At 44.7% G+C, this 13,127-nt stretch overlaps 1 protein-coding gene across 3 annotated transcripts in view; it reads right to left on the bottom strand.

The window, feature by feature from the left end:
* LOC119647929 (transcription initiation factor TFIID subunit 4) overlaps positions 1-5,948 on the bottom strand; it is a 53,002-nt gene extending 47,054 nt beyond the window's left edge. Inside the window, exon 1 of one of the 3 annotated variants that reach the window (XM_038049262.1) lies at positions 3,642-5,948. In XM_038049262.1, the coding sequence (XP_037905190.1) occupies positions 3,642-4,613 (972 nt within the window). In that variant the 5' untranslated portion in view covers positions 4,614-5,948. The remainder of the gene's footprint in view (positions 1-3,641) is intronic. The other 2 variants (XM_038049263.1, XM_038049264.1) reach the window with 2 other exon arrangements.
* Between the last annotated feature and the right edge of the window lie 7,179 nt (positions 5,949-13,127).

The following is a 13,127-nucleotide window of genomic DNA, read 5'->3' as shown; positions in this document are numbered from 1 at the left end:
GCAACGACAACGGAATAACGATTTGCGTATTTTCTCATGGAACGTTCGCTCCCTGCATAGACTGAATGCTGCTGAGCAGCTACCCGGTACCATGTCCCAATATAAGGCCGATGTAACAGTGTTGCAAAAAATGCGTTGGACAGGGACCGGTTTTCTGGAGAAGAGTTGCTATATCAAATATTATAGCAGCTATCCATATATAGAGTCTAGCAATATAGACTCGGATCACTATCTCGTTGGCATAGTGTTCTGAGCTCGAATTACGACACCACCCAGAATCCCCTCTGAAAATCAGGTGAGAGTGAATACTGAACAGATGTCTTGGAGATGAAGCATGAACAAATGATCTTCACAACCATCTGAAGAACGTTATCATTGATACGGCTACAAACATTCTTGGCCCCAGCCGTAAGAAAAGTCGGAACGACTGATTTGACGATGAATGTAAGTTAGCAATGGAACGGAACAATGCCGCATGCCGAATAAAGTTGCATTCTCATAGAATGCGGGCACGCGCTGAGACTTATCACGAACTTCGTCGAGCGCAGAAGCGACTTCACAGATGGAAAAAGGGAGCCTGATAAAACTAACTAGTCTGTAAACTCGAAAAGTACAGGGAACAACCACACCAGGCGGAAGTTTTGCCAACAAGTCAGCAGGAATGACGGACAAATATTGCCACCACCAAGTATAGAAGAAACAATTCGTGCAATTCATTGTCTTAAAAACCATAAGTCGCCAGGAGCTGATGGAATTACAGCTGAATTGGTTAAATATGGAGGCGATCATTTACACCAAGTGGTTTATCAACTAATGCTTAAGGTACGAGACAACGATTGAATGCCTGACGACTGGTAGCAGGCCATTATCTGTCCCATAGGGGGAAATCACGCAGTGCAGCAATTATAGAGGTATCACCTTGCTGAGTACCATCTATAAGATATTCTCAACTATCTTGCTAGGCCGGATACCCCCAAAACTGTTGGAATATGGCCATCAGTTGCACCATCTTTTCATCGACTTTAAAGTCGCCTATGACAGCATAGCCAGGGTAAAACTGTACACGGCCACAAGATAATTCGGTATCCCAATAAAATTGATAAGACTGACTAGGTTGACCGTGACCAATGTGCGAGGCCAGATAAAAGTAGCAGTATCACTCTCGAGACCATTCAACATCAACAACGGTCTAAGACAAGGGGATGCCCTATCATGCATCCTCTTTAACTTGGCCCTGGAGAAAGTGTTTCGCGGTTCGTCGTGGTTCTTCAAGTCCACCCTACGCTGCCGATACTGATATTATGGGAAAAACAACCGGAGATGTACAGTCTACCTTCATCCAGATCGAGCAGGCGGCACGAGATCTTGGGCTGCACATTAGTGAAGGCAAGACGAAGTACATGATGGCAACGTCAGCGTTAAAAACCAAAGAACGAACAACGCCGAAAACAATGAAGATGGGAGACTACAACTTTGAAACTGTTGAAAATTTCTCCTATTTAGGGTCGAAAGTCACAACCGATAACAGCTATGAGAGAGCCTATTTCAACTTACAAAAACTGTTTCGCTCGAAACGTCCCACCATAGGGTCAAAACTCTTACTGTACAAGAAAATGATCTTGCCAGTCCTTATGTATTCCTCGGAGACTTGTGTTCTTAGCAACTAGCAACTCTTGGCCACGTTCGAGAGAGGAATCCTCCGAAGAATTTTTGGCCCCCTACATGAGGATGGACGATTCCATAGCCTACATAACGACGAAATCTATGAGTGATACCACGACCGTCTGGTTGTGGATAGAATCCTGCTCAACAGGCTGCGGTGGGCGGGTCACTTAATCCGCATGGATGAGGATGATCCTGCTGAGATGGAGCGATGGCGTAAGTCAGGGCGCCAGACAGTTTTTAGGGCTATCGGATTGGTGGAACTCGGCGCAAAACCTAGGTGTCTGCAGTTCCTTATTAAGGCAGGCCTAGCCCGGATACCGGCTGTTGCACCGTTGATGATGATGACGAATTTAATATCGATGTCTATCAAATATTCGTGGATTCCAAGCAGGCATATGACAGTATTGACGGAAATGTACTGTACAAAGTAATGCTTGGTTTTGGAATTCCAGCAAAACTGGTAAGTCTTACCAGAATCATAATGCCCCACACCACAACACAGGTCAGAGTCATTAACAGCCTGACAGATGGACTGACACCTCTATTCTTCAATCTGGTACTGGAGTAGGTCATACCTGTGGACACGCTGCTCTAGAAGTACTGATTGCATATGCGATCGATGTGAACATCATGGCGCGATCTTTCACGTCAGGAAACGAGATTTTGAATAAACAACAATAAACAAAACAACGATTGACGAGTACAACCTTGAAAATGTAGACAGCGCCTAGGTATATAAAGGGGTACAACTAATGAAAAATGGAAATGAACTTGACGAAATAAAATTGTGAATCCAGCTCGCAAATAGAGCCTTTTACTCTGTTCTACCGATTTCGAAAGCCAGCCCCATACATAGGAAAGCAAAGTTCCGAGGATACAAAAAGGTAATGAGACTTGTGCTATGCTACGAATGTGAAATATGGACTCTAACACAAACTTCCAAAAAACTGGTCAATACCTTCGGTGGGACCCTGAGAATAATAGGAGCTAAATGAGATGGCGAATCAGATACAACCATGAGTTATACCAGATATTAGACGACTCTGAAATCTTCAAATTAATAAAACTTCGAAATTTATAATCAGCATATGGACGACATTCAGATACGAAAGGGAGGACAGATGGAAGAAAACAGGTAGGAAAATCCCGAAAGCGCTGGCATCCTAAAGGTCAAGGCCCGAAATGGGCTGTAGTGCGTCGAAGCCTACGACGAATAAGCACAATTTGAATGAAGTGGCGTTCGGTTCCACAATCGAGGCTCTTTGCTAACGACTAATCAACGTCTCAAATCAAAATCAACCACTGCCATTCACTTTCATGTTTTTTATGGCTCTGATGTCGGTCGACTACTAAAACGGTGAACGCCGCTTCGCGGTAATGTAGACGAAGCTATTTCGTTGGATCAGTGGTGTAACAAGCAATGATTACATCAAAGTGAGGGCAACCACGATCGATATAGGATTACATCCAGTACGGGAAAATTGGAAAAGAGACGGCTTCGATGGTGTGGTCATTTAATTTGCACTGACAAGTCAATAGCTAACATTGTTCCGGTCATCGATATTGGTGGGAAACGACCAAAAAGCCAACCGAAACAGCGACGGATTGATACGCTAGGAGGGGATTTCAGTGCCTCCCGACTTCAGCTGAAGCAGGCCTGCGCTCGATAGAAGTGGCGAATTCAGTCTAGACGTTCGAAACGCACTGTCCAAAGGGAGGGAGACCAAAAAGGAAAAGAAATGAAACAATATTCCATTTCCAATGCGTTACTTTCAGAAACTTCTTTAAGACGCACTGAGGGCAAAGAGGAGTCTTTGGTAACATCAATGATGTCCCTTATTTACTCCAGAGTGGGTGGCTTACATCGCGCCTGAACAGAGAAACTCCATTGACTCCGTCACCTAAAACGAAACGGACATACTGCAAGAGGTAAATTGGGGCAAAGGACACAATTACCGACTTTCCATGAACCTGACCTGATTCTGCTGCGCTTGCTGCTGCGCCTGTTGCTGGATTTGCTGCGCGGTGCCAGTCGCGGCGGTGATGGTCTTTATTGTTGTCGTAATCGGGATGCCGGCAGACGAGACGGCATGCATTATCTGCTGGGGCGACGGTTGCGACGTTGTAATGTTGATGGTTCCGTTGGGGAGCGACTGGCTAGTGAAGGTGACTCGATTTCCCGCCTGCTGCTGCGGAGCACCGCTACTGCTGTTCATTGTCACAATTTGAGACGCCTGCGACGAGTGCGTCTGCTGAGATTGCTGCTGCGAACTCGAATGATGCGAATTGCTGGTGCTTATTGGATAAACTAATTTAATTGGTTCATTGCTCTTTGGCATATTCTGCTGCGAATGTTGATAGGTGGTCGCGCTCGTTGGATTTCCTGGGGGCGCCGGCTCTCCGAGTGCGCCTGGATACGTAGTAATTGACGGGTTCGCTGCCGCGAGTGAGAATTGCAACAACGGTGGCGGAGTCTTCTGACAGTGCGAGTAGCCGACACTTTCAATTTTCGCGTTCGCCACCTGTTGAGCGGCCTCGGTCACTGGAAACGAACTGCTCTCGGTCACACAAGTAATGGGATCTGAGAATTTGCCGGTATCTGTGGAGACGGACGCGCGAAATGCAGGGTTTTCGGCAGTTTTTTCAGGAGGCTGCTGCGACGGCGGTTCAGCCTGCTGTAGACTTTGACGGTGATGATGTCCATTTGACGTTAGACTAGGGTCGGATATGGCAACACCTGCGCTTGTAATGTGCGAAAGCGCGTCAATGTTATTATTGGCCTCGACCGCTTTTAGGTTCTTTATCGAATTGTTATTTAGCGTGGGTGACGTTCGCGAGTCACTACAATGTTTTTCGCTTGTCCAATTCAAGGGACTCACCTCAGAATTAGTGATATCCGCGGCGTTCAGAGGAGCATCGTTGTCAAGCAATTTGGCAGCTGACGCCATTTTCTTGCACACGCGACGGGCGCTCCATCTGCGCCGAGTAGTTGCGAATGTCGTTCAGGGGCATTGACAGCACGGCGGTGGGGGGACGTCATTCTCCTGCTCGCGGATCTAGTACGACAATCGAACGGGATCATCGCGAACACGGGACTCCGGACGAATTCCCCGAAACAGTCTGGAAAATATCACAGTTCAAAACAGGGTGATAATCGCATCAGGGGCCCGACGACACCAATACTTGTTGACCAACAGCAACCCCGAAAGTCACCCGGCTGAGATTCGAAATGACACTACAAAAACATCACTCTAGTACAACTCGCGTGGGGAACTGAGTCGCGGACGCCACCTTCGACCGAGTAGCACTGCACGGATGGCATATGGCAGACAAATTACCGCGTTATGAGCACTTTCCCATTGATTTTGCGAGGAGATAGCCGCTGGCCGGCATTGCACTTGGATTAGCACGCTCGAGCCCTCACTCCAGCACTCCACTATTCCCTGCTCCGCCCGGAGCCACTGCACGTTCACAGAATCGCCGGCTCTTGGCGAAATGCAATTGCACCCGCGGAGCGACACTCGAATTCGGCGACGACCGCGACAGTGACAAGCGCTCCTTGGAACTCCACCGATTTTTCCGACTACACGGCGGATTTCGCGGCGAAACTCACACACTGCACCTGCCCGACCCACTTGTGCTTGCTTTCCACAGTGAATTCTGTGCGCGGGACGCGTAGGTCTAGCGAAAAACGGGAAAAGGTTATGTTTACGAGGAAAAATTGCTCGGGAAGTAGCGCGATTTGGAAGAGTCTTGTCCCTTCAAAAAAGTTGCCCGTCCACATACAAAACTCAAGAACGTCGGCAAAGCAGTGCGCGCGACAGTCGGCTCGGAATAGGGGGAAGCGTTGTCAATTCTTGTTGTGGGACTGTGTGCAAGATGGTGCTGATGTGGAATAGGGGTTTTCGGTGAATGGAAAAGCGCGGGCGAGTGCTGCATGAAGTTGGCTACGGGTGTCCCCGCACATTTTATCGTTGGGGATAGATTGTGAAAGGCATTGATAAGACCATCTGGTGCCAACGATTATTATTATTTTATTCTGAACGTGCCATTTTCGGGAATTTTTTTGTCAAGTAATATTACTTATATTGGTACCAATGCCTCTAACGAAACAGAATGCTCATCATTGCTGGGACACATAAACAAACAGCTAACATTTCACGAGAGAAATCTGTGTAATTAAGAAAGTAGAGCGACTTTCCAGGAGAGATTGCTACTCTTGTTCAGGGAACGATGGAAAGAAATGTAATGGTTGCACTTGTCACAGGCCAGACAATTTCGCAAATAGGCTTTGTTCAACGCACATACACTAGGCAGAAAAAGTGTGCGTACACTCAGTAGTATGATACTTTTCCTTAGTAAAACAAAAAAATTAAGCTAATTTTTGTGGCGAATTTATTGTCCAAACATTACAAATAGTTCCGTAGTTTTAGTGTATTTAATTCACTAAGTTATAAGTCTTACAAAAACCAGGTTATAAAGCCAAAAATTAAAAGAATCGCAATAATTCAGTAGAAAAAGTCTGCGTACAGTAAACAAATATTTAAAAAAAATTATATTTGAGTAAATATGAAAAGCAAATCAGTAGCTTGTAGGATACCCTTTTCTTTTTATGACCTCTTTTAATCTTTTCGGCATAGAAGATACAAGTTTAGATGTTTCTTCAACACTTATTTTATTCCATTCTTCTTGTAATACATTTTTCAGCATATCCTTTGAAGTTATATCGTATTGGCGAATTCTGCGTTCTAATAAATCCCACAGATGTTCTATGGGATTTAAATCTGGCGATTGTGGGGGCGTGTGTAACTGTTTGGGAACATTATATAATAGCCACAGCTTATTAACCTCAGCCGTATGCTTAGGGTCGTTGTCATGCATAAAATAAAATTCGTCACCCAGGCGTAAATTTTCAGCACTTTGCTTTAAATCACGCTTTAAAATATTTAGGTAGTCATATTTGTCCATGGTAGACTCTATAAATTGCAGATTTCCTACGCCACCACTTGCCATACACCCCCAAATCATTATTTCGCCACCACCATGCTTTACCGTTGGCATCAAATTTTCTTTATTCAATGCTTTTCTCCATACTATTTTTCTTCCTTTTATTCCAAAAATGCAGTATTTACTTTCATCTGAGAAAAGCACATTTTCCCAGAATTCATTTGATTGGTTTACGTACTTATTCGCAAATTTTATTCGTTTTCGCCTATTAGTTAATGAAATAAATGGTTTCTTACGTGCAACTCGCCCATGGTAACCAGCTCTCTTGAGTATTTTCCGTGCAATATCAGCACAAATTTTTTTGTTGAACTTAAGTTCAATATCTTTCGCGATTTGTGGTGCAGTTATTCGTGGATTCTTTTTCACCGAACCTATAATACTTCGCCTTTCCCTAATCGACAACTTCGATGGGCGACCAGATCGTGGCTTCGATGTTATTATTCCCGTCGATTTAAAGTTGTTAACTACCCTTTGAACAGATGAATGTCGCCTTCCTACTATCCTGGCTACTTCGCGGAAACTTTTTCCTTCTTCCCATAATTTTATTATAACTTTTCTTTCACTTACACAAATCTCTTTTCGCTTCAATTCCATAATAACAATTATACACACAAAATAACGAAAAAACGTCCTTATTTTTCACACTTCAAACACAGCCATAAACCAATAACTCACAATCAATTTACTCCAAATGGCAAGGATTTATATGTCGGGGAATCACCTAATTATGTGGCTGTACGCAGACTTTTTCTACTGAACATTTGTGACTTTTCTTATTTCCCTTTTTTTATTTCAGTTTCCTTGAATTCTAATTTCGTAAAAGTGGCCTTATCAAAACAACAAGACCACAAGCAATATGCAAACAATAAAATGTTTTTAAAAAACTAATTTATTCGTGTGTTTTACTAACGAATAACCAGGAACTGCTTAGTGTACGCACATTTTTTCTAGCGAGTGTAAATGAAATTTGGAAACAAAAGTTAAATTTCACTGCACTGTAGGCAATTAGATTATTTTAACTCAATGCCTTTGCATATACATACAGTATGCAAAATTCGTATTGGAACACCTATGATTTTACAGAAAAATGGTTTATTCTACGAGAAAATTAAATGATTTTAGCACAATTATATTTCTAATTATTTGCATTTGAGTTAAGACACTTTTAACACATAAAAGTTTTCAAAATAACAAAACCGGTTTTACATAATGGGCTATAGATCATTATTGTCGAAGCAAAATTCGTATTAGAACACTAATGGTGCGACACTGTACGCTTCCAGGAAATGCACAATTTGCACAGATTGTGATGTTTTAGTTAATGATCGGCTGTGTATCAAGTTAGAGAATAGTTTTAAGTATAAAAATTACATTTATTTTCCATAATTAGTTATACTATTCAAAATTTATCAAAATGGGTCGGAAGTCAACAGAGTTATCAAACGATGTTCGAAAATTAATCGTTAATTTGCATGAAAATGGGAAATCGCTCCGGGAAATAGCAACAATCGTTCAAAGAAGTCATACGACGGTTTACAACATAATCAAAATATACAAATCAAGCGGCAGGATCAATAAGAAATCGCATAATCCGAATCGAATGCTTCTGACTCGCAGACATCAGTGCTTTCTTCTCCGTCAAATTCGAAAGGATAATGCCGTAAGTGCTGTAAAGCTAGCTGCCCTCCTAGAGAAATATTGTGGAGTAAGTGTAACAGCTCAAACGATTCGAAATTACATTCGCCGGCTTCAATTTCGGAGCAACGTAAGTGCAAGAAAACCTTTTATAAATACAGTAAATCGGAAAAAGCGAATTACATTCGCAAAAAGGTATTTAAATAAAAACTTCCGATTTTGGAAAAATGTAATTTTTACCGACGAATGTAAATTTAATGTTAAGTCGTCGGATGGTCGCATACGAATTTGGCGTGAACGAAATACTCGCCTCCATCCGAGAAATCTGAGACCAACCTTTAAACATGGGTACCGCTCATTAATGGTTTGGGGTTGTTTCGCTGCATCCGGCGTTGGAGAGCTCCACTTTATCGAAGGAAATATGAATGCCGCGCAGTATATCGACATTTTAAAAAAAGTCTGCATAAAAGTGCGAGAAACTTGGGCATTGAGGACCGCTACATATTTCAGCAAGACAATGACCCCAAGCATACCGCTTTAAATAATCGCTTGTGGTTATTGTACAATTGTAGAAAATATTGAAAAACCCCTCCTCAGAGCCCGGACATTAACCCTATTGAAAATTTGTGGTCAATTTTTAAACAGAGGTTAAGATATCATAGCATAAGAAACATCAGTGACCTTAAAACTGCATTACAGGAAGAATGGAAAAAAATTCCGAGAAACTTGACTGAAAAATTGGTGCAGTCGATGCCAAAACGACTAAGGGCTGTTATAAAGCAAAAAGGCTACCCAACTAAATATTAGATGTGTTTAAGAAAATGAATTTTTGTAATCCATTTTAGTGATCCAATACGAATTTTGTTTTTGTTAAAGTATGAAATTATTATTATTTTTTTTTGTTACCAAAATTTTTAGTTATTTTTATACAATTGAATAAATATTCTTCTTCAGTCTTCATTTGCATTTACACCAATTCCTCTGGTTACGATACAGAGCAGTGCGAGCAGCTTAGGAGGCTGTAAGAACTGTAGGTGTATACCGTAAAATGTTACGGATAAACTTTGCCGACGAGAGCACGAGCGAGTGGCTCAGACAGTACTGCGTGTTTGGGAGATTGCGTAGCTCACTGGGTTTGCGAGCCACTATCGTTTAGAAAGTGCTTTCTGGCTTCCAGAAGAGGAGCGTAATGGTGCTGAGGTCCTGGAACAACTGGGAGAATAATCTAAACACCTCCATCGGGATGCTGTTGGGCAGCTGAGCAGCAGGGAGAGCCGATAGGCCGGGAAATTTCTTGACTATCGGCGTGCCTAAATTAGATATTAAGAAGGTTCTGGAACAAACGGGCTATCGGCTCTACTACCGGCTAAGGACCGTCACATTACAAGTGTCGGGTCTATCTTCACCTGAACTGTAGTTAAGGTGTCATATTTCTCAGATAAATTTACAGCATTGTTAAGCGGCTACTGCACTTATCAGTTGTCGGATCAATAGCTGCAAGCCATGTATATACCCCATACAAGAAACATGAGTTGTTGGTATGGAAATTAGAGGTTTAAACTTCCGACACGCTGGCTTGTTCTATGCCAATGGAAGTGATAAACCCCGCTGCGGCATGGTGGTTTCAAAAGACCTCCAAACTATCTTGGTTAATGATCTTTATGATGGCGACACCACAACGATAAATCTGACCATAAAAACCCAACAGGGAGGTAAGGAGATTCTATGGTGCTCTGCTTATTTCCCTTATGACGTAGTCGAAGTTCCTAGTGGAACATTCATCAAAGCTAACCAATATGTGAAAAGTAAAGACATGGGAATAATAGTAGGATGTGGAAGTGGGAAGTTCCAAAATTAACGCGATAGGATTGAGGCTACAGTGGTATCTGGTTGGAACCGAATTGCAGATCCTCAATTTGGGTAATGAACCCACTTTTTTCAACCTGGTCAGACAAGAGGTCATCGATATCACGGTGACAATTTCCTGGCAACGCAGCTCTTGTCGAAGAGTGAAAAGTGCCAAACGATATCACACTTTCCGATCACCTGTGGCGCGGCAGGATTCGCGGCATTCGAAATTTATTTCGAATGTCGCGAACACAGCAGATCTACTATAGGCAGTACCCTTACTAAAATGACCTCACTTGCGAATGTTCTTGCAGAAGCTTATCTGTACACATCAGAGACGCTAAACACGGAAAAGGCATAATCTTTTTGTTATTCTGGTACTACGGCGTGCTCACCCATATAGCAAAAAGTTGTTTCACGTATTCACTTATACATAAGCAAAAACTTGCCCGGGGGGAGTGAGGTAGCTGTCTAGTATCTAACTGTGGTCGCGAATACCAGCGGACAGATGACGTCACCGGCGCTCCACTCAGTTCTGCAGGAGTGGGGAACAGAGTAGGTGACGAGTAACGTGAAAAAGAAAAGAAAAGACAGTTGGTTGGGAGTCATTGAACAGGAATAATTTGTAATATAATGTTGCTTAATTTAATAAATCATAATAGAATTTAATCCATAAATTCTATATTGGTGACCCCGGAGCGAACATCGCCGCATTAAAATACGTTTAGAACCAAACTGTCCCAGATTCCACCGAGGAACAAAGCGCAGAATAAATTCTCAAATGGAAAGTATATCGAAGATGGAGGAAGAAGTTCAGCTTTAAGAAGAAATGGTGCCAGCAAGATTCCGTGATGCAAATCCTGAGTGTGTGATGTGCATTTTATCGCTGCCGTTTTAAAATAGACTCGTCGCCGTCGTCACGGCAGCCCCGCTGTCGCCGTCGCCGCCACGTCTGTTGTTACGGACGCAGCAGCAGCCACCGCTGCCGTCACAGACACCGTAGCCTCAGACGCCATCACCGAAGCACCAGACACCATCATTGCCGCAGCCACATTCGCCGCCGTCACTGCAGCCCCCGCCCTCAAGACCAGCGTCATCGCCGCAGGATTCGAAGCCGCCGCCGTCATTGCAGCCCCCGGCGTCAAGACCAGCGTCAACGCCGTAGCCGCCGCCACAACCATCAACAAGGCAGACACCGCCGTGTTATTATTGTTTATAGTTTTATTGAAATTTTGTTGTTTCAAAAAAAATCATCATCATCATCAACGGCGCAACAACCGGTATCCGGTCTAGGCCTGCCTTAATAAGGAACAAAAAAAATGGTAAGAATAAAACAAAATCGCCAGAAGAGACGGCGTCGAGGCGTTTGCATCGTCATTTTTGTTCGCTTGCTCTCCGCTCTTTTAGCGAGTTTTTTTTTGCTTTGGGGTGCGTCGTTGGTGTCGCTTTATTTTTTCGCTCGTGCGTGCATTTGTGGGTTCGGCCTGCCATGTCGACTAGATCAGTTTCACCGCGTCTTCGCTTTAACACTCGCGTCGAAAAGAAGTTTTCTTTTTAGTAGTCAAGATGTCGATCGACAACAAAGACGCGGCAGGCCTATCGGACCCGCAAGTGACTGCCCTCGCCGTGCGCGTCCCTCCGTTTTTGCGGCGGAACCTCGAACTGTGGTTCGTGCATTTGGAAGCACAGTTCCAGATGTCCGGGATCACAGCGGACGCGACCCGTTTTAATCACGCGGTGGTCGGCCTGGACGAGGAGTCCATCGTGCTCGTGTCTGGCGTAGTGAAATCGGCTTCATATTCATTGCTCAAGACTGAATTAATCAGGCGCCTGTCAGTAAGTGAGTCAGCAAAACTGGATCACTTGCTGGCAGGCCTAACGTTGGGAGATCGGACTCCCAGCCAATTGCTGCGCGAAATGAAGCAATAGGGTGGGAGTAAGATCGACGACGAGTTGATGAAATCCCTTTGGCTGCGTCGGCTCCAGGAAGGCACCCAGGCGGTCCTCGCGTGTGTCTCAGGTTCTTTGGAGGCACTGGCAGCTGCGGCCGACAAAGTGCACGAGGTGCACGTACGCCCGACCATAGCGGCCGTTCAATAGCCATCGGAAATATTATGCCCGCTGCAAGAGACATTTTAGGCATTTTAGGTGCGGATCATCGTTGGTTGTCCGCTCTCTGGGCGAAGTTCCACTTCCCGGTCTGCGCTGAAAAGCGTCCGCTTCGGTGGGGATTTCTTTGTACGTGCGTGAATTTGTGGGTTCGGCCTGCCGTGTAGTTAGAACAGTTTCACTGCGTTTTCGTTTTAACACTCGCGTTGAAAAGAAGTTTCCTTTTTACTAGTCAAGATGTCGATCGACAACAAAGACGCGACAGGCCCATCGGACCCACAAGTGACCGCCCTCGCCGTGCGTGTTCCTCCATTTTGGCGGCGGAACCCGGAGCTGTGGTTCATACATTTGGAAGCGCAGTTCCAAATGTCCGGAATCACATCGGATGCGACCCGCTTCAACTATGCGGTGGTCGGCCTGGATGAAGAGTCGATTCTTCTGGTGTCCGATGTAGTGAAGTCGACATCATACACGCAGCTCAAGAGCGAGTTGATCAGGCGCCTGTCGGCAAGCGAGTCGGCAAAATTAAACCACTTGCTGGCGGGTTTAACGTTGGGTGATTGAACTCCCAGCCAATTGCTTCGCGAAATGAGGCAATTGGGAAGGAGCAAGATCGGCGATGACCTGATCAAGTCGCTTTGGCTGCGACGGCTCCCGGAGGGCACCCAGGCGATCCTCGCTTGCGTCTCCGGTTCCTTGGAGGAACTGGCAGCGACGGCCGACCAGGTGCAGGAGGTGTACGTACGCCCAACCACGGCGGCCGTTCAACCACCGTCGGATGAGGTGAGCGACTTGAGGCGCGAGAAAGCCGCTTTAACAGCCAGTGTGGCTGAGATGCGGGCGACGCCGGACGCTCAGCGTTC

Source organism: Hermetia illucens, chromosome 2, assembly GCF_905115235.1.
Source record: "Hermetia illucens chromosome 2, iHerIll2.2.curated.20191125, whole genome shotgun sequence".
NCBI classification, from domain to species: Eukaryota; Metazoa; Arthropoda; class Insecta; order Diptera; family Stratiomyidae; genus Hermetia; species Hermetia illucens.
The sequence above is the reverse complement of the archived record's forward strand: the minus strand, read 5'-3'. Positions and strand labels throughout refer to the sequence as shown.